The sequence below is a fragment of the Acomys minous genome (assembly GCF_964271855.1).
Source record: "Acomys minous genome assembly, chromosome: 16".
Taxonomy (NCBI): Eukaryota; Metazoa; Chordata; class Mammalia; order Rodentia; family Muridae; genus Acomys; species Acomys minous.
The window spans coordinates 16,605,162-16,625,940 of NC_140498.1; the positions used below are offsets into that span (position 1 = coordinate 16,605,162).

The 20,779-nt window shown below is 50.0% G+C and overlaps 1 protein-coding gene across 2 annotated transcripts in view; it reads left to right on the forward strand.

The window, feature by feature from the left end:
• Positions 1 to 17,606, forward strand: part of ANXA6 (annexin A6) — a 55,171-nt gene extending 37,565 nt beyond the window's left edge. Inside the window, exons 15-26 of one of the 2 annotated variants that reach the window (XM_084762406.1) lie at positions 1,249 to 1,330; positions 2,805 to 2,899; positions 3,203 to 3,316; positions 3,402 to 3,492; positions 5,046 to 5,125; positions 6,134 to 6,187; positions 9,493 to 9,510; positions 10,392 to 10,485; positions 11,416 to 11,511; positions 13,477 to 13,535; positions 15,149 to 15,271; positions 17,190 to 17,606. In XM_084762406.1, the coding sequence (XP_084618532.1) occupies positions 1,249 to 1,330; positions 2,805 to 2,899; positions 3,203 to 3,316; positions 3,402 to 3,492; positions 5,046 to 5,125; positions 6,134 to 6,187; positions 9,493 to 9,510; positions 10,392 to 10,485; positions 11,416 to 11,511; positions 13,477 to 13,535; positions 15,149 to 15,271; positions 17,190 to 17,249 (966 nt within the window). In that variant the 3' untranslated portion in view covers positions 17,250 to 17,606. The remainder of the gene's footprint in view (positions 1 to 1,248; positions 1,331 to 2,804; positions 2,900 to 3,202; positions 3,317 to 3,401; positions 3,493 to 5,045; positions 5,126 to 6,133; positions 6,188 to 9,492; positions 9,511 to 10,391; positions 10,486 to 11,415; positions 11,512 to 13,476; positions 13,536 to 15,148; positions 15,272 to 17,189) is intronic. The other variant, XM_084762407.1, reaches the window with a different exon arrangement.
• Positions 17,607 to 20,779: the final 3,173 nt, after the last annotated feature.

Below are 20,779 nucleotides of genomic sequence, written 5' to 3' on the forward strand. Positions count from 1 at the left end.
AGTTCTGGATTTGGCAAGCAATAACATCTTAAATCCGGTGACCTTAAACCTGAGTGGAGGCAGGCATTACATTTTATTTTTATGAGTGATCATCTGTTAATGACATAGGATGCATTCTTTCTAATTTCGATAGTATATAAAGTGTGAGATTATTTTTATCTCAAAGTTATAGTTCAGTAGGAGAGTATTTGCCTAGTCAGCATGAGGCTTTCAGTTAATTGCTGCTATTGAATAATTACTTTTCACCTATTTATAAATTTGATCAGCATGTTTTAAATGTCTGTTATGTATCAGGCACATGTTAGCACAACAAAATATATAAAATATATACATAAAGCTAGTCATGTGGTATATACATAAAGCTAATCATGGTACACACCTTTGATCCCAGCACTCAGGGAGGCAGAGGCAGGCAGATCTCTGAGTTCAAGGCCATCCTGGTCTACAAAGTAAGTTCCAGGACATTCAGGGCTATACAGAGAAACTCTGCCTTGAAAAAACAATGCAAAACAAAAAATGCCCTTTACAAGTATTTAAATGTACTTCAAATTAGATCTATTGGAGCTGAGATGTTGCTTAGTGTGTCAAACACCCCTCCTCCAATTATTCTAAACAAAACTGTTTAAGCAAAGGTTGGACATGAGGATGCACTTTAATCCCAGCCCTTGGGAGGCAGAGACAGGCAGATCTCTGAGTTTGGGGCCAGCCCGGTCTATAGAGTGAGCTCGAGGCCAAGCAGAGCTACATAGAGAGATCTTATCTCCAAACAAAATAAAACAACTGCAAAAAACAAAACAAAAAAACACTTAAGCAGATTTTAAAAAGAAGTAAATTAAGAAGTAGCAAATATGGAAAGCAGCATGAACGTCATTCAGTCATGACTAAAATCCAGAAATGATTCTGCTTCTGAGTCCTCTGGCCTCCTCATGGGGAGCCATGGCTGTAGCAGGCTAAGGTGGGTGGGGTGTGCAGGGGCCCCCAATGGAATGTTCAGCCTCCAGAGCTGGGACAGAGCCAAGTCCGATTGCAGGAGCCACCCTGTTCTCTGTCCAGCACTCACCCATCTCCGGCCTGCTCTCTGCTCTCTCAGGCCTGGGTGAGCCTTGTCTGCTGTGCCTCCTTCCCCAGGCTGCTTGGCTTGGGGACTCAGTCTGGAAAGCCCCTGCCACTCACTCTGCATGCTCCTCTCTGGACCTGGCTCCCCAGGGGCCTCCAGACACCTGCTGAGCCACTCTCTCCTTCTCACAGCTGAAGGGGACCGTGCGCGCAGCCAATGATTTCAACCCCGATGCTGATGCCAAGGCCCTGCGGAAAGCCATGAAGGGAATTGGTAAGGGTGACTGGAGAAGGCCTTCGGGTGGGGGAGGGGGCACAGTAAGAGTCCGGGGGTTGCGGCGGGGGGGGGCAGGGGGGGGGACGAAGCCTCCAGCTAGGCTCTGCAGGATGAGCACTTTGTGGGAGCTTCTTTCTGCCTCAGGTGGGAGGGAAGAGTAGGAGCAGGTCTGGAATAAGCTTGGTAGTAGTCTTCCCTGGACATCAAGGTGTCTGCCCCCCCCCAAGCCTCTGAGCAGGAGCAGGTGTGGAAGAAAGTACTGGTCATCAAGACTGGGGTGTTGACACAGTATGACTCTGAACAAGTACTTAATAGCTCTGGGTCCCCCTTTCCCAGTGTGTAAATTGAAGTCCGTTGATCTGAGAGCCCAAAGCCCCTCTCCTCCCCCCCCCCCCCCCCCCCCCCCGTGCAGGGTTAACAGCACCCCAATGGTTGGCTCCTCCAGGCTGAGTTTGCTGACACTGGAAAGAGCCACCATAGGAGCAGATACTCAGTTGCCTGCACCCAGCTGGGCCTGTGCTTGGAAAAGCCCTTGCTGAGAAGGAGAATTGGGGTTTGGGGTGGAGTGGCTTCTGCTGTCTTCCTCCCACGTGCCCAGCAGCTGCTCCCTAGGGGTCTCATGCTTCTTCTCATGACAGCAATGTCTGCCTAGCATCTCTGTAACTGTGAGGCTACAGGGGCCAATGCTTTGAAAATTAGATCCCACCAAGTGGTGGTGGCACATGCCATTGATCCCAGCACTCGGGAGGCAGATCTCTGTCAGAAGCCAGCCTGGTCTACAGAGTGAGTTCCAGGACAGCCAGCATCACACAGAGAAACCCTGTCTCAGAGAGAGAGAGAGAGAGAGAGAGAGAGAGAGAGAGAGAGAGAGAGACCAGACCAGACCAGACAGAGACAGAGACTGAGGGAGGGAGGGAGGGAGGGAGGGAGGGAGGGAAAGACATTAGATAATTAGGTCCTGTGTCAGGCCCGAGGTTGGTGGTACCCCAATGCCTTCAGCCAACATGCTAGAGGGACCTAGGAGCCACTGGCAGGGAGTTGAAGACAGAGGAAATAGTCACTACTTGTGCTGAGATTGCAGAGTTGGAAGGATCCCTTAGGAGCTCCTCAATCCTATTCATGTTAGAGATACGGAAACTGAGTCCCCAAAAGAAAGAAACCTCCCCAAGGTAGGCAGCCATTGCCAGAGCCGAGATTAGAACTCAACCCATTGCTTGCCACCCCAACTGCCAACAGGGTGCTCATCACCCACTGCCTTCCCCCTTCCTTGTGGTAGTTTTATCCCATCCAGTGGCATGACAGAAGAAAGCAAGTAGCCTGGGGGGGCAAGGTGTCCACCCAGGGTCAGGACCTCCATCCCAGGCCTTTATCCTGACAAGGATTGATAGGAGCTATCAGTGTTGGGGGGGGGGGATGTTGGGAAAGCTAAGCTACAGAACCTCCCCTGAGGTATGTGGCTTTGGTGACCCAGGAACTGACGAAGCCACCATCATTGACATCGTCACACACCGTAGCAACGCCCAGCGGCAGCAGATCCGGCAGACCTTCAAGTCTCACTTTGGCCGGGTAAGAGTCCTTCCTCCCTGGTCTGGGTACCACATCTTCACACTTCCCTAGTAAAGCTAGGCCTGTCACTCCGAGCTCTGTACAACTGGACTCCAGGGTCTTCATAGTAATGAGACACCCCCGGCCTCACACACCTGGTTGTGGCATCTTGGAATGCTCTAGCCTTGGGTCACTCTGTTCCCCCAGTTCCTGGTGGTCAGTGAGTGATGCGTGTGTGAGATGGCTTGGTGGGGCCACAGTCAAAGACGGTGGCAGTTTCTGTGTGGATCTGAGACTGGTGCGACCTTGGCTCTGTCCTGGCAGGATTTAATGGCTGACCTGAAGTCTGAGATCTCGGGAGACCTGGCAAGGTTGATTCTGGGGCTCATGATGCCGCCCGCCCATTATGATGCTAAGCAGCTGAAAAAAGCTATGGAGGTAGAGTGCTCATACTAGAGGATGGGGTGGGCGGGGTCCTGGCACTCAAGGTCAGAACTGCAGCCTTTGTGTGGACTTCCTATAGGGAGCCGGCACGGATGAAAAGGCTCTAATCGAAATCCTGGCTACTCGGACCAATGCCGAAATCCAGGCCATCAACGAAGCCTACAAGGAGGGTGAGTGTGGGAGGGCCGGCCCATCCTTATTTTATTTGTGCATGTAGATAAGAGTACAACTTGTGGGAGTCAGCTCTCCCCTTCTACCATGTGAGTTCCAGGAATCGAACTCAGGTCGTCAGGCTTGGCAGCAAGCACCCTTACCTGTTGAGCTATCTGGTTGGCCCCACCATGCTCTTTGAGGCAGGGTCTCTTACTGGCCTAGGCGTTGCCAGTTTGGCAAGACTGGCCAGCTGTCAAGCCCCAGCGATCTATTCTCCCCCTTATCTGCTCTAGGATTACAAATATACACCACCACACCTGCCTTGTTTTGTTTTGTTTTTTGATTTTTTTTGAAGGTGTGTTTCTCTTTATAGACCAGGCTGTCCTGGAACTCAGAGAGCCACCTGCCTCTCCCCCGCAAGTGTTGGGATTAAAGGTGTGTGCCACCGTGCCCACCTCTTGTTTTGTTTTTGTAACGTGTGTCTTCGGATCCAACTCAGGTCCTTATGCCCGAGTGGCAAGCTCTTACTGACTACTAAGGTATCTCCCAGTCCTTCTATGAGCTTTAACAAGCCCCGTGGTGTACCCTGTCCTGCATCTAGGGAAAGTTGACTGCCCCGAGAGAACAAAGTCCTGGTGGTAGATGACAATTTAGATAGAATTTGGGCAAAAGAGAGAGTGGCACAGGCCTTTAATCCCAGCACTGGGGAGGCAGAGGCAGGCAGATCTCTGTGAGTTCGAGGCCAGCCTGGTCTACAAAGTGTGGCCAGGACAGCCAAGGCTACACAGAGAAGCCCTGTCTTGAGAAACAGAGAGAGAGAGAGAGAGAGAGAGAGAGAGAGAGAGAGAGAGAGAGAGAGAGAGAGAGAGAGAACCCATTTACCCTGTTGTCAAGAGGGACGGTGGCTTCGTGGGCCTGGGGCCTGAACTGTTGCGGAGACCCACCCTCAGAAAGACCTCCCCTGCCTAGGCATAGCCTACACGTCTATTCTCTCTAAAGTCTTTAGCTTTAATCAAGTAACCCTGTGTTTTCATTCTAAATCTCCATGGTTTCTGGTCAGATCTGAGGACAGTTTTCCTCTTGTAGAGCTTTGAAACAACAGGCGTTTTAAGTGAGGGAGGGGGACGGGGGGGGGTTAGTAATAAGGTCCCCAGATATACTTAGGGGTACAGCAGCTGCTGTGTGGGAGGGATGGGAGAGAGGGGAAGTCAGGGGCTTCCATTGGATGGCTGGGGCTAGGGGTGTAGCTCTAGATCCCTGTCCAGCATGCACAAGGTCCTGGGTGTAGTTCCCAACAGGGCAACAAAATGGATGGATAATTAATTAATGAGGGAGAAGGTAATGAATGGGAGAGATGGGGAGCTGGTGCAGGGGTGTGGAAGGACCAGCACCAGTACCAGCTGCCGCCTGAAACCAGCAGGAAGATAGCCGGGTGCCCTGTAGACCTGACTACAGACTCCTTCGACCCCACCTCTCCAGCTGATGTGACTTAGTGTGACTCTTACTCCCCCCCACACACACCCCACCCCCCCAAAGCCGGCAGCTACTCACACCCTCTGTTCTATCTCAGATTATCACAAATCCCTGGAGGATGCCCTGAGCTCAGACACATCTGGCCACTTCAGAAGGATCCTCATTTCTCTGGCCACGGTGAGCGGATTCATAGTTCTAGGGCCCATTCGTCCACAGACTACAAGAAAGGACTCACCCCAACTCCACCCCACCCCCACCCCACTCCCATTTGCCTCCTTAGGGTTCAGCTTCAAATCTCTGTTGTTACTTTTGTTGTGGTGGTTTTTGTTTTGGTTGGTTGGTTGGTTGGTTTGGTTTGGTTTTTCGAAACAGGGTCTCTCTGTGTAGCCCTGGCTGTCCTGAACTCACTTTGTAGATAAGGCTAGCCTCGAACTCAAAGCAATCCACCTGCCTCTGTCTCCCCAGTGCTAGGATTATTTTTGTTGTGTGTGTGTGTGTGTTGTTTTTTTTTTTTTTTTTGAGACAGGGTTTCTCTGTGTAGCCCTGGTTGTCATGGAACTCACTTGTAGACCAGGCTGGCCTTGAACTCACAGAGATCCACCTGCCTCTGCTTCCCTGAGTGCTGATATTAAGGGTGTGTGCCACCATCCACCCAGCCTATTGTCCCCTTTTCTTCTGCTTTTTGTTTTGTTTTGGGTTTGTTTGTTTGTTTTTTCGAGATAGGGTCTCTCTGTGTAGCCTTGGCTGTCCTAGACTTGCTTTGTAGACCAAGTTGTCCTCAAACTCACAGCAATCCACCTGCCTCTGCCTCCCGAGTGCTGGGATTAAAGGCGTGTGCCACCACGCCCTGCCTGTTGTCCCCTTTTCAAAGCTGGCTTGCCGCCATCTTAGAGAAGTTCTTTTTGATGACCGGTATTGTAACTTTTAAGGTATTCTTCCTACAGGACAAAGCCACACAGGTGACCCTGTCCTGTGTTGTCACTGAGGTCCTATACCCAGGGGCCACGTAACCTACCCTGGAATTGTTTCTGCATTGCAAAAGATAAAGGGGTACAGGGAGGTGACTGAGCAAGACCTTGGGTGACTGAAGGCTGCGCATGGAGGTGACTGAGCAAGACCTTGGGTGACTGAAGGCTGCGCATGGGGGCATGTTTGGGGACTGACTTCTCCACCGTCCTGTGACAGGGCAACCGAGAGGAAGAAGGAGAAAACAGGAACCAGGCCCGGGAAGATGCCCAGGTAAGACTCCTACTGCCTGTGCTGGACAGCTGGTGGGTCCTTGCACTAGAAATGTGGTCCAGTTGCGCAGTCTTGTTCTGGAATCACTGTCAGAAGCTTCGGGGTCCCAGGCAACAGTGTGTTTTCAATTATATTCGAGCACATTCGTGGAAGCTAGTCATGAAATAACCTCATTGTCGCTTACTGAGCCCACATTTCATACACACAGCCAACAGGTGTTTATTTAGTATTCGTGAGCAGCCTTGTGGTGCAGCAGAGGGCTTTTGATCTTACATTTCACCAGCATCCATCCAGAAGCCTGACCTCATCTCTAGGGAACGCTACTTCCTAGTGCCTGGTCTGCCTTGGATGCTAATGGGGCAGTGGTGGTCCTGGCCCAGCAAGTGCTTTGCAAGGGAAGGGGAGAGAGAGAACCAGGGAGGAGGCACTGGAGGGAGGGACCATCGCCCTGTGCGAACAGGCTCAGGAGCATCTCCGTGAGTGAGGAGCAGATCGTGGGACAGTGTCAGCTCATTTTCTGACAACTAGCAAGTTTTTGTCCTATAAGTATTCTTTCATAGAAACTTTAGAAAATAGAGCTAAAGAAAAAAATCTCTGACTCAAAAAAAAAAGAAAGAAAGAAACCTACCCTCTGTAGTAATCAACTAATAATTATATATATTCAAATAAGATACACACACACACACACACACACACACACACACACACACACACACACACTCATACACTCATTCCTGTTTATAACAGTTAAACACTAAGCTTGACAGAGTAAACCATGCCTGTAATCCTGGCAGAGGCAGGAGGCTCCATGCAAATTCAAGGCCAACCTGGTTTACATAGAGAGTTTCAGGACTCTTATCAAAGGCCCTATTGAAAAAGGGAGGGAGGGAGGGAGGGAAGGAAGGAGGGAGGGAGGAGCGATATGTGGGCGGCAGGGGACAACTTTCAGGAGTCCTTCCACCCTGTCAAGGCAGGCTCTCTCCTGTTTCTGCCTCAAAGCTGCTACTGGTCCTGCAAGCTTTCTCTGCCTCCCGCTGTAGGAATGCTGGGGTTCCAGATGTGTGCACCACTGCAATGCATGAGCTCTGGGGATCACACTCAGCAGGTTTTCATGGCAAGTGCTTTTGCCGACTGAGCCACCTCTCTGGCCCACATTAATCATTCTTCAGAATATACTTTAGTGGCTTCAAATACATTCACGGTGCACAGCCATCGCTGCCTGCCAGCCCACCCCCAGGGCTCTTCTTTCTTTCTTTCTTTCTTTCTTTCTTTTGTTTTGTTTTTGTTTGTTTGTTTTTGCTTTGTTTTGTTTTTGCTTTCTTTTGGTTTTTCGAGACAGGGTTTCTCTGTGTAGCCTTGGCTGTCCTGGGCTCACTTTTTAAACCAGGCTGGCCTCGAACTCACAACGATCCACCTGCCTCTGCCTCCCAAGTGCTGGGATTAAAGGCATGCGCCACCACGCCCGGCACTTCTTTTCACAAAACTGAAACCCTCAGGCCGTGAACTGGCGGTTCTCATTCCCGCTCCCTGTAACCCACAGCAGGCACCAGCCTGCTTTCTGTCTCTGAGTTTGACCCCTCTGCACACATCACATCAGGGGCTTGGCTGCTTGTAGCTGGTTTACTTCACTCGGCACAATGTCCTCATGGCTCAACTGGGTGGTTGAAAATATGCAAAGCTGAGAACAGCCCATAAACCGTATAACCAGGATCATTATTGTTTGACATTTAAATCAAAATGAAATAAAGTATTTCTACAACGGGAAACGTGGTCGTAAAATTTCAGGGTGGGCAAAGGAGCTGCCTAGCTCTGGCCTCATGCACACTCTTTTCAGAAGCTGGCCCTTGAGAGTCACGATGTCCATGGCTCCTGATGAATAGGAGCATTTTTTTCCCATCTAGATAAAAGAAACACTAGTACATACAATACATATGAATATGTGGACTTATGGAAATTATACATATAAGTCTTGCTTTTATGATCCTGAGATTCAAACCCAGGACCTTATTCTGAGCTTCCCCTCACCCCCCAGCCCCCCACCTCACCCCCCAGCCCCGCCAGCCCCAGCCCCCTCCATCCCAGTCCTGATCTTTTTTTTAAAAATGTGTTGTTTCTGTGTGCACATAAGTGCAGTGCCTGGAACGGCCAGAAGAGGGCATCTCATCCCTGGACCTGGAATAATGAGCAATTCTGAGCCATCTGATGTGGGTGCTGAAAAGCAAACTCAAGCCCTCTGATAGAGTAGTGCCGCTCTTATTCAGCGAGTGACATCACCAACCCCCTTAACCTTCTTTAAAGCTGAATGAGACTTGAACATGGTGGCACCTTCTGTAATCCCAGAACTCAGAAGGCCGAGGCAGGCGGGTTGCTGTGCACATAAGGCCTACCTGGGCTGCTACACGGTGAGACCTTGTCTCCAAAGAGAAGCAGACAGATGTGGCAGTACACACCTGTAATCCCAACACTCAGGAAGCAGTGGCAGGTAGATCTTTGTGAGTTCAAGGTTAGCCTGGTCTACATAGTTCCAGGACAGCCAGGACTACATAGTGAGACCCTGTCTCAAAACTACATATGTACATACATACATACATACATACATACATACATACATACATACATACATACATAGTTACTTACTTACTTACTTACTTACTTGGATTTTGCTCTATGCAGAATACACTGGTTGCTAGGGTGCTGAGGAAAGGACTAAGGTACAGGCAGACTAGCTGAATTTATCCCTGGACACTCTGGGTCGGAGCAGCCTGGCCACAGTGTTCACTCCACAGGCTGTTTATTATTAAGTAGAATGTTTATAGCCCCTACCTCTGCTGGGTGCCTGTGACACCACCGCTCCCTGCTCCCAGGTCTCAGCCATCTCGCCTTTCTCTCTGTGACCTGAGGAGCTAAGGTGATAGACTCTTACTGATTCTTTATATAGAGAATTTGTGCCTGCCCCTGTCCCCTTCCCGGATTTGGAGGGCCTTTCCTCTTTCCAGATGTCAGACAAACTAGGGCCTGCAGGCTACCCTCAGTTATGAAGGGTGTCGATCCCCCCTGGGGAGTTACATTTAAAAATTCATTATTTTCCCGGCCTACCTTCCACTCTGAGTTCTAGCCCAGAGCTTAGAGAGAGGCAACATCCCTCCCAGTCTTTCACTGTGACCCTGGGGTCTCTTGGGAGCTCTGCCCACTCTGAGCCAGGCCTTGGGGCTCCAGGGTCCTCCAGCCAATCGCTCTGGGCTCTGACTCTTGCCTCCCTTCTCTCCCTCCCCTCTCTCCCTCCTCTCTCTCCTCCCCGCTCTCAGGTGGCTGCTGAGATCTTGGTGAGTGTTCTGTTCTCAGTCAAGTCCTGCTGTGCTTGGGCTGGGCTAAGAGGGGCAAGGATCGGGCATTGATTGGGGGCTTCCCTCACAGCTTCTCTCTCTCCCCTTCAGGGCCTTTTAAGGACTATGTTGGGTTTTTGTTTTTTGGGTTTTTTTTTAAGGGTCAGGTTTGGTAGAGCATTGTTATAATGCCCGCACTTGGCAAGTAGAGGCAGGAGGATCAGGAGTTCAAGGTCATCCTCAGCTTCCCAGAGAACTTGAGGTCAGCCTGAACTACAGGAGACCCTGCCTCAAAGGGGGGGTGGGGGAGTGGGAGGGGCAAGGCAGGAACAAAGCAAGTGTTTCCCAAGATTAAGTTGTTTATCTCTGGCCTGGTTTATGCTATATTATCGCCAGCTATGGCTGTTCCCTGTAAGTTGACTCATTTTAATTTTATGTTTAACCCCAAAGTGAGTTTTTAAAGAGAATTTGAATAGGATCACAGCTAGCTAGGAGATCATTGTGGAAACCTTTATGTGCTTGGGTAAAAAGTGTTTGCCCTTGACCCACCTACCCCCTCCAACTAGGGAAAACTGGCTAGGACATTTTCACTTGTTCACACTCATGTCCATGTGCCCCCTGGGGGATTCTCTAGTGGCAGGATAGGAGTACCAAGTCCCTGCACCTAGCTCCAGTCCCATCTCTGGGTCCTGACAACTTCAAAGGGAGATAGGCTGGCCACCGTACTCCAGGATTGGGGGGGAGAAGGGACCAACCATGGTCACCCTAGATGGCTGACCAAAGCCCACCTTGCCTGCTCTGAGTCTCAGCAGGGACAGTAAGTACTAACCATGACTCTCTCATGTCTCCCCCTAAACCCTTGCCCCAACTGGGCTCTGCAGGAAATAGCAGACACTCCCAGCGGAGACAAAACTTCCTTGGAGACACGCTTCATGACGGTCCTGTGCACCCGCAGCTATCCCCACCTCCGCAGAGGTGAGCCTGCTGAACCCCCCTCCCTTCCAGTATGGCAGTGGGAGCCCCCAAATCTGACCTGAGCCTCCAAGCCCTCTGTAAAGAGGAGAGCAGCCAAGTGCCTAATCCCTTCTCCTGACTCCAGTGGTAAAGCGTTAGGGGACTCCAGAGCACTGGCCGATGCTCAGCCAACTCCCTTCCCCTCCTTACCGAGTCAGGGAGACACCCAGGATAACGAATGGCCAGCAATTCCACCTTAGAAGCATGCAGTATTAAGGATTCTGAGGTGTGCTGTCGTGATCCATTGGTGATGTCTGCCAGGCACAAAGCAGAGAGGGGAGAGGGTGGCGCAGACAGGCCACCACAGCTGTGTTCAGTGGCAGTCCCAAAGTTCCCTCGCACTGAGACCTTTGCGGTCTCACATGTAGCTGTCTGCTCAGGCTTTGTGCTTGACACTGGACTGCCTTGATTCCAGTCCCCCACTTATCAGCTGTGTGGCGGAGCATGTGTGTGAGTCTCTACCTCCATCCCTTCTCTAAGGATTGGGATTTTAGTTGTATCTCACATGGTTGCTAGGATACAAAACCTACAGTAAACATAAAGTACTCTGACTGCGCTGGGCACACAGTGCCTCCTGGATGTCATTTGGTTATGTAAGTAAGCTCCATCCCAGCCGGTCAGGGAATAAAAGAGAACCAGAGAGCAAGGCCTCGCTGGGTGGTCCAGGCCTACTTCCAGGGCATGCACACCAGCCTGAGATAATAGAACTTGCCAAGGCCTGGGGCTACTGGCCAGACCTGGAGAGGCTGGTGTGGCCCAATTGGCTCCAATCCTTATGGCAGCCATAAGACCAGAACCTGCCTGTTAACCCCCCCTCCCAGCATGTACGGTGGCCATGTCAGGCGCCCCTCCCCAGCTGGTATTCACCTCTCCCTCACTTCTCTTGGCCAGTCTTCCAGGAGTTCATCAAGATGACCAACTATGACATAGAGCATGTCATCAAGAAGGAGATGTCTGGGGACGTCAAGGACGCATTTGTGGCCATCGGTAATTGGCCGGCTCCAGGGGGGAGGGGCTGGGGCCCTGCTGGGAACGTGGGCAGGTTCCCTAGAGGAATCTAGTTCCAGCATCATCTTATGCTGCTGTCATTGGGAACTAAACACTGCCTCAGATCACCTCCCCTGCCACGGCGTGATTGTGTGTGGCGGGCAGGGGGGAAACGGCATCAGAAAAGAACATCTCAGGGAAAGGACCAGGACCAAGAAGGCCCAGAAGGGCAGCACACCACAAGACTGGAGTGTGTTTGTATACATATATACCACACACGAGATGCACCATATATGCACGCATGAGATTCTCAGGGCATGTATACACAACTTGCAAAATGCATTCATTCACAGGGCACACACTGCATGTGCAGCACATTAGACACACCTTAAGCATTTTCTCTCAGAAGACATTACGACACTGAGCAAATTCAGCCCAGAGACCTTGTCCCTGAGCATTCTGGTTTTCTTTTTTGTTGTTGTTGTTATATTTTATTATCTATTTTGTGTGTGTATACATAAATGCATGTGAACAGGTATGCGTACCATAGCCTGTGTGTGGCCAGAAGAAAACTTTATGGAGTTGGTTCTCTCTACTATGTGGGTCCTGGGGACTGAACTCAGGTCTTTAGTCTTGGTTTCAAGTACTTTAGCCTGATGAGCCACCTCTCAGCCGGAAGATCTTGATTTTTGAAAAGGCCTCTTTGCCTTTTGGGTCTTGTTTCTTCCTGTATAAATATGGATCCATACTTAGCTAAGCATAATATTGTATCTTGTATATGCTTGATCTTACCAGCAGGTGGCGATAGAAGCCATCCAAATTCTCTATCACCTGCTAAATGAATCTTGAATTTCAGGAATTCTAAAATGTGGAGGAAACCTGTTTTAGACTAGATAAATGGAGGTGTTGCTTACAGTGGCTCTTTACCACCTACAGTGATACCAGAGAGACAGGACAGCATAGCGATTGGAAGCAGGGGAGCAAAGTAGGAACTGCCACTTGGTTGTTACATGTCCCTGGGCAGAACACAGAACCTGCCTCTGCTTCTGCTTTTCTTCAGTGGGACACAAGAACTGACCCTTATACCAAGCCCTCAAGTTTCACAGAACTTGCTTAAACCACACACACCCCACACCCTGCTCCCTGACCCCCAACCCCCCCCCCCCCGCCCCCATCCTTGCTCAGAATGATGCTAGAATCTGCATCTTTAAAACTCAGGTGTTTGGCCAGGCATGGTGGTGCACACCTTTAATCCTAGCACTCAGGAGGTAGAGGCAAGCAGATCTCTGTGAGTTCGAGGCCAGCCTGGTCTACAAAGCAAGTCCAGGACACTCAAGGCTACACAGAGAGACCCTATCTCGAAACAAATAAACAAACAAAACTCAGGTGTTTGATTTGGGGTGTCTTTTTTTTTCCTGTGTGTATATGTGTGTGTGTGTGTGTGTGTGTACACTCCACACACATGTGTGTGGGTCCCTGTCAAATCCAGAAGAAGCTGTCATATCCCCTCAAGTTGAAGTTATGGGCAGTTGTAAGCGGCACAAAGTGAGCACTGGGAACCACACTTGGGTCTCTAGAAGAGCAATAAGTACTCTTAGCCACTGAGCTATCTCTCCAGACCCTAGAACTCGGTTCTTAGTCATCTTCTCCCTGCTCTTAATGCACTCTGACAGCCCTACATCCAGCGCATAGTAGGGCTTAAATCCCATTTAAAGGTTCTGCTGACCTCAGTCAGCTGCAGGCACCTTCACTGCAAGAGAGATGGGTCTCCTGACAGATAGAAAGGAAAAATGGAAAAAGGAAGTAGCATTGTGGAGCGGGATGTAAACCGACACCTCTGAGCATGGAAGTTTAGCAAAGGCCTGTAGACCCAGTAGGTTGGTGGCAGAAAGTAGAGGAAAGCCCTGTCCAGGGTCTGAGCACACAGCCTCTGACCAGATTCCGCCCTTCTCTCTCCTTCCACAGTTCAGAGTGTCAAGAACAAGCCTCTCTTCTTTGCCGACAAACTGTACAAGTCCATGAAGGTATGGCATCTGACCTGTTTATGAGCGCCATCTTTCCTAGCCCACAGGTTCAGATGTGCACCGTTCCCCAGATGAGGACTTCAGGCTGCTGTTTTCCCTGCTTTGTTGTGGATTAGCATCTGCCTTTGGCCCAAGCATAGTCTTTCTCAAACAAGGGTGATTTTGTCCCTTTCCTTCCCTGCTCCCCTGTCCCCAGCTTCCAACCCCCACCCCACCCTGTGCCGCCCAAGGATATTTATAATAGCCAGACAAATGTTGCCAAAACTTAAAAGAGTATTGCTGTTGGCATCTGGTGGGGGTGAACAGCAATGATAATACACAAGATGTTTTACCCAAGAGAGATCCGTATATCAAAGAATGACGCGGCCCAACTGCCTGAGAACTCACTAGGTCCCAAGCCCTGAGTCTTGGGTCCACCTCTCTGATCACAGTTGGCCCGCATGGCAGCTCTATGAGCCCATGGAAACCCCTTATTTCATAGAAGAACAAAGAGTGGTGTAGGACAGTCAAACTTGGCCTGTGTCTACATCCCTGATAAGTGGATGAGCCGGAGGGAGAGGAGAGGAGAGCAGGTCCCGGGTGCTCATATAGTGCAGACCCTGTGTTAGCTTCCTAGGACTTCCATACCAAGTTTCCGCAAACTGGATGACAAGAACGTAATCTCTCACGGGTCTGAAAATCAAGGCATTGGCGAGTTTGGTTCCTTCCTATGCTGTCCTTCCCATGCCTCTCCTGCTTCCTGGAGGCTTCCAGAACCCCCGTTTTGTATCTTGGGTTCGGCCTCATCACTCCAGCCCTTGCCTTCATCTCATGTGTATGCCTGAGTGCCTGCTCGCCCTAGATGCCACCCAGTGGGTTTAGGGCCCTAATCCAACATGGCTTCACTTTAACTCATTACAACGGTGCATTAATTAGCTTTTCATCTCTGTGGTATAATATCTGGAAGAAAAAAAAATCAACCTAAAGGAAGAAAGTATTTGCATTCACAGTTTTAGAGGCTTTAGTGCATGGTCTTCCTGGTCCTTTGCTTGTGAACCTGTAGTGATGCAGAATGTCACAGCAGGGAGGGCATGGCCGAGCAGAGCTGTCACTTCCTGGTAGCCCTAGAGCAAAGACAGAGGAAGGGCCTCGGGACAAAGTATATCCTCTGACACCACCAGGACTTACTTCCTCCAGCAAAGCCTTCATCTTCACCACTTCCCAGTTCTGCCACCAGACTGTGTGTGCATCCATGTCCTGACCCACTGAGGAAGTCCGAAACCTTAAAATCCACTTCCCCAAATCTCTAGCTCTAAACAACACACTGGGTACCAAGCCTTCAGTGCACGAGTTTGGGGCAGGGTACATCATCCGAGCCCCAGTTCCCGAAGTTTCCAGCTGGATGTGAGTTTTAGCAGGGGCCTGCTCAGCCCACACAGGTCCTCTGAGCCTCTGCCTGGGCCAGTCCTCAACACAAGGGAGTTTGGCCGGCACTGTCTGTGGAAGATATAGTGATGGAACAGCCTGCCTGGTTTGGGAAGGCGGAAGCGACAGGCAGGCTGACAGCGGCTGCAGCCTGACCTTGCTCTGCCTCTCTTCGTTTTCCATGTCTTTCCCCTTCTCGGCTCCACCAGGGTGCTGGCACAGACGAGAAGACCCTCACCAGGGTGATGGTCTCGCGGAGTGAGATAGATCTGCTCAACATTCGGAGGGAATTCATTGAGAAATATGACAAGTCTCTACACCAAGCCATTGAGGTAAGGAAGGGCTTGTTCGGTGAGCTCTTAGATTACCTTGTAGGCCAGGGAGCTGTGAATGAAAGGAGACCTGCCTCATTGTTTTTGCTATGAAAATACTTCTTTTTTTTTTGTTTTATATATATGGGTATTTGCCTGCGTGTTTGTCGGGTGTGTGCCCAGTAACCACAGAGTTCAAAAGAAAGTAGCAGATCCCCCCTGGGACCAGAGTTACAGACAGTTGTGAGTTTGAACCTGGGTCCTCAGCAAGAGCAGGTGCTCTCAACTGCTGAGCCATCTCTCCAGCCCCTCACAAATTTTTTTTTTTCATTTTGTTTTTGGGGAGGAGGTTGTTTTTGTTTTTTGTTTTGTTTTGTTTTCCCAAGACAGGGCTTCTTTGTGTAGCCTTGGCTGTCCTGGAGTCACTTTGTAGACTAGGCTGGCCTCGAACTCAGATCGATCCACCTGCCTCTGCCTCCAGAGTGCTGGTATTAAAGGCATGTGCCACCACCATCCGGCTCCAAAATTGAACTTTTTAAAGGACACAATTCAGTATTTATTTTGTATTTATTGGTAGTGGAGACTGAAACAAATGATAAGTATACACTCTACCACTGAGCTATAACACCAATTCATCTTAAAATTTTTCTTATTTAGCTGAGTGGTGATGGCACATGCCTTTAGTCCCAACATTTGAGAGGCAGAGACAATTTGAGGCTAGCCTGGTCTACAGTGTGAGTTCCAGGATAGCCAGGGCTACACAGAAAAAAAAAAACCTGTCCCAAAACAAAGACAAGAAGAGATTTGTATTTTGAGACAGGGTCACTAAGGGTGCCAGGCTGGCCTTAGATTCACTCTGTAGCTGAAGCTAACATTGAATCTGCCATCCTACTGCCTCCACTTCCTACTTGCTGGGATTGCAGGTGTGCACCACCATACCTGGTTTGTGCAGTGCTAGGCATCAAACCCAGGCCTCCATGTATGGTGGGCAGGCCCTCTACTAACTGAGCCATACCTGAGCCATACCCCTAGCCCCTCTTTTAAAGTTTGTGTTTGTTTATTTGTTTTGATTTGGCTTTGGGGAGTTTTTGTTTGTTTTGGGTTTTCTTTGGTTTTTCAAGACAGGGTTTCTCTGTGTAGCCTTGCCTGTCTTAGACTCACATTGTAGACCAGGCTGGCCTCGAACTCACAAGGATCCAACTGCCTCTGCCTCCGAGTGCTGGGATTAAAGGCATGCGCCACCACTGCCCGGTGTGTTTGTTTCTTTGAGGTAGCACTCTGCATTGAAGCAGGGGCTTCATGCATCCTAAGTGAGCACCCTTCCTTTGAGCTACCTCCTCGATGCAGATAGGTCAAGGGCGTTCCTAACTACATAGTGAGTTGGAGGCCAACCTGGGCTACCTGAGCTTGTCTCCAAAGCCCAATATATAGATGTAATAGAAGCCCATTCTAAATGGGGATTTGTACCACTATGGGGGAGTCTGGCTCCCTGGCCTGAGTACAGACAGACCCTGTGGTGTATTAACCACCCTTGCAGCTGGCCTGGGCCTTGGTTCACTGGCTCTCTCTCAGATGTTAGCCATATAAGAGTGAGCAGCAAGGACTGAGGAATGTGCCTGGCTTCTTGGGGCAAGATAGAAGCCTCAGGGCCTTCTACGTAAAGCTGCAAGACTGGCTATACATGAGGAGCTGGGGTGGCAGATGGAGTCCAAGCTGCTCCCAAAAGGAAGGGAGGCACTGATGCCTTGCAGGGTTGTACCCTAAAGGGCTGACTCCTGGGGGGTCACGGGTGTGTCTGGAGAGGTCTCGCTGGCCTTGGTCCAGCAGCTGTGTAAGTGACTGAAGTCCTGAGTGGCATGCCTAGGCTGCTGGCCACTCGGAGGCTGGGGTATTTAGACGAGAATTATTCTTTTCTCATTCTTTCTTTCTGCCTTGCCAGGGTGACACCTCCGGAGACTTCCTGAAGGCTTTGCTAGCTCTCTGTGGTGGAGAAGACTAGGCCTACTGGTCTTAGAGGGCCCCCCCCTTGCCAAGCAGTGGCCAACAGCACCAGCCACGTGACCTGACCAAGCCATGGCTCCAGCTCCAGAGACTAAGGAAGAAGAAGTGAGGGGTGGGGTTGGACTGTCATCCAGCTGGGGGCACACTCTGGCCACTGAGGGTCCCCGGTGGTCCCTTCTGTTATCCCTCCTGCTCATGGCTGTGAGGCTGGGGAACCACAGCCATATATCGCTTTCTCCCCTCCTGCCCTTCTACCTCCTCCTCAGCCCTTCCTAGCTGTTGTCCCTTGACGTAATCCCTACCCTGATTTGAGCTTTGTCACATCTCAAAACATATCAAGCCTCTATCTATAAAATGAGCGATGTGTGTGCTTTGGGGGTGGGGGGTGGGGGGCTGGCTGTGGTGGCTGGTGCCAGGTGAGCATGCTGGGATAAAGGAGATAGATGAATTTGATAGGGTGGTGACCTTCCCAACCGTCACCGTTCAATCTGGTAACGTGCTGAGCTAGGGATTTCCGTGTTTGTATCTACGGCAGACACCCTTGGCTTCAGACCTTGGGCCCATCCCTTCCCTTCTTTAGCCTCAGCTTTTTGGTTTGTTTGGTTTTGGTTTTGGTTTTTTGTTTTTTGTGTTTTTTTTTTTTTAATCTATAAAAAACAAGATGCCAGAATATCTTGGCTTCCCTTCTAATGCTGACATTCTAGCCTGAGCCTGCAGCTCAACCCCTTGGATCTTACTCGTTCTTTTAAAAGAAAAGAAACGGGGCCAGGCAGATAGTTCACTTCAGCGAGTTGTGTGCAAACTTGAGGACCGGAGTTCAATCTCCAGAACCCATACAGGCCAGGAATGGTGGCACACCGCTCTACTCCTAGCACATAAGGAGGCAGAGAGGCAGGCAGGTCTCTGTAAGTTCAAGGCCAGTCTGATGTACCTATGGAGTTCAGGCCAGGCAGGGATCTAGAGCAAGATCCTATGTGAAAACAAACACACAAAAACAACAACACTATCTATTTGTAATCCCAGTGCTGGGGAGATGGAGGCAGGAAGATCTGTGGGGGCACCAGTGGCCAGGGGCCATCCAGGCTAAATCAGTGAGTCACAGGTTCAGTGAGACCATGCCTCAAAATAAGTTGGATGGCTCCTGAGGAGTGACACCCAAGGCTGACCATTGGCCTCCACACACGTGCACTACTCCCCAATGCACACTAAAGAAAAACCAGGCCCATCCAGCCATCTGCAGTGAGGGCCTCTGACTGCCTCCAGCCTCCATTTCCCTTTAAGAATAAGTGTTGCACCTGCCTGTGAGTGAGTTCTGGCTTCTCCTCCTCCCCTCACCCCCACCTTCTAGGGAAGATACAGAGTAGGAGCCTGCCTCAAGCCTAGGAAGTCCCAGCCTTCCTGGGCCTCAGGTCCCCAAATCCTTGCTTCCTGGATCCCCATTACGATCAACCCTGCATTGTCCTCTCTGATCTCAGAGGCACAGTGTCATCGGTAGATTGTCATCTGGAGAGGTGGGTGGAGATGAAGCCATGAAGCTCCACGGCGGCTTCTCTGCCCATCTTCCCTCAGACACCTTCTGCTCTGCACTTGGGTCTGAGATTTTCCAGGGTCTGTGACAGGAGGCTGTCTCCTGGGCAGAGGGCTCAGCCCCAGCGCCTTGGCTGGCCCGTCCAGGTTTTTGCAGTCGCGGTATTGGTGGTAGAAGCCGTCCACGCGACAGTTGGGAGATTCTGGGTCTGGTCTTGTCATTCCCTCACTGGGTGATCTTGTAGTCATTATTCATTGGCCTCACTAGGCCTCAGTTTCCCCGTTTTTATTGTGAAGGATTGGACAGGATGAGTCTAAAACTAAGAAAATGTAGCTTGTCAGATCTCTTCCCTTTTTCCAGCAGGCATGAGTCCAGGTGCTCTGGAGGGTCAGCTGAGAGTGTTTTCAGGTATTTGCTCAATTTTACAATTAACAAAATGGCTAGTAGTTTGGAGTGAGAGTTTTTCTCAGAGATGTGAGCTGTAGCGTCTTTGAACCTCTCTTTCCTTACCTATAACGTGAACCCCCAGTTCTCCTTCTCCCGAAGCCTTGTGGGAATCTAGTGGGATTCTCTGAAGCGCTCTCCCAAGCATCTACTTGCCTTGAAGCCACCATGTGCATTGAGCCAGGCTCAGCGGCCGGAGCTAGGATGTGAATCCGCGATGTCTCTGAGCTTGGACCTCAAGAAGTGGGTCAGCCTTGCATCACAGAGGTGCCCAGACTGAAGAAGAACGGCGCTCCAATAGACACATCTAAAGCTGGTCATGATGGCCAGCTGTGATCCTATCACTTAGGAAGCTGAGGCAGGAGGATAGGAGGTTTGAGGTGAGCCTAGGCTACATATCAAGACCCCCATTTTAAAATGGGGCTGAAGAGATGGCTCAGTGGCTGATGGTGTTTCCTGCATAAGCATGAACTCAAATCTTCAGCACATGGGTAAAAGGCTGCACATGGTGGGGGGGAGGTTGGAGAGATGGCTCGGTGGTTGAGAACACTGCCTGTTCTTCACAACCATCTGTAGTTTCAGTTCCAGCAGATCCAATGACCATACATACATACACACACATACATACATACACACACACACATACATGCATACACACACGTATACAAAACACTCATACACTAAACATTAAAAATAATGTTTAAAACTGTTCATGGCTGTGAATGCTTGTAACCCCAACTGGCAGGGAAGGAGGGGTGGGGACAGGATGATCTCTGGGGCTCCAGGTTCATAAGAGACCCTGCTTCAAGGGAGGAAGGCACTCGGGAAGGCAAAGGCAGGCAGATCCTATGAGTTATTATTTTGAAAACTACATATATGCACATATGTATATTAAATATTTCAAAGGAAATGGGCTAAGGAAAGCAAAGGAATATGAGGGCTGAGAGAGAGGAGGTCCCACAAGCTAGTCACACACACAAACACACACACACACACACACACACACACACACACACAGAGCTGTGGGAACCAGGAAAGAAATCAGCTAAGCCTGTGCCTACACTGAGGAAGGCACACTCTGATGCTGCTACATTCATCGGCCCTTCTGTCTTCAGGTGAGGTGAGTCGCCCTTCACTGCTTGCTCAAAGGAGGGAGGATTGCAAGGTTTATAGGGTGAGGTTATTGGGACAGAAACGAGGGTTTGTTTCCAGTCCCAGAGGGCCTGAAATGTTGGGATTTTCTTAGATTCCAGAAAAATCTTTAAGGCTGGTGCTGGTTGGGGAGGTATCCTTGTACCTAGAAAACAAGCCTTTCTTCCTTTCTTCCTTCCTCCCTTTCTTTCTTTCTTTCTTTTTTTTTTTTAAGATTTATGTATTTATTTATTTATTTATTTATTATGTATACAGTGTTCTGCCTACTTGTACTCCTGCAGGCCAGAAGAGGGAATCAGATCACATTATAGATGGTTGTGAGCCACCATGTGGTTGCTGAGAATTGAACTCATGACCTCTGGAAGAGCAGCCAGTGCTCTTAACTTCTGAGCCATCTCTCCAGC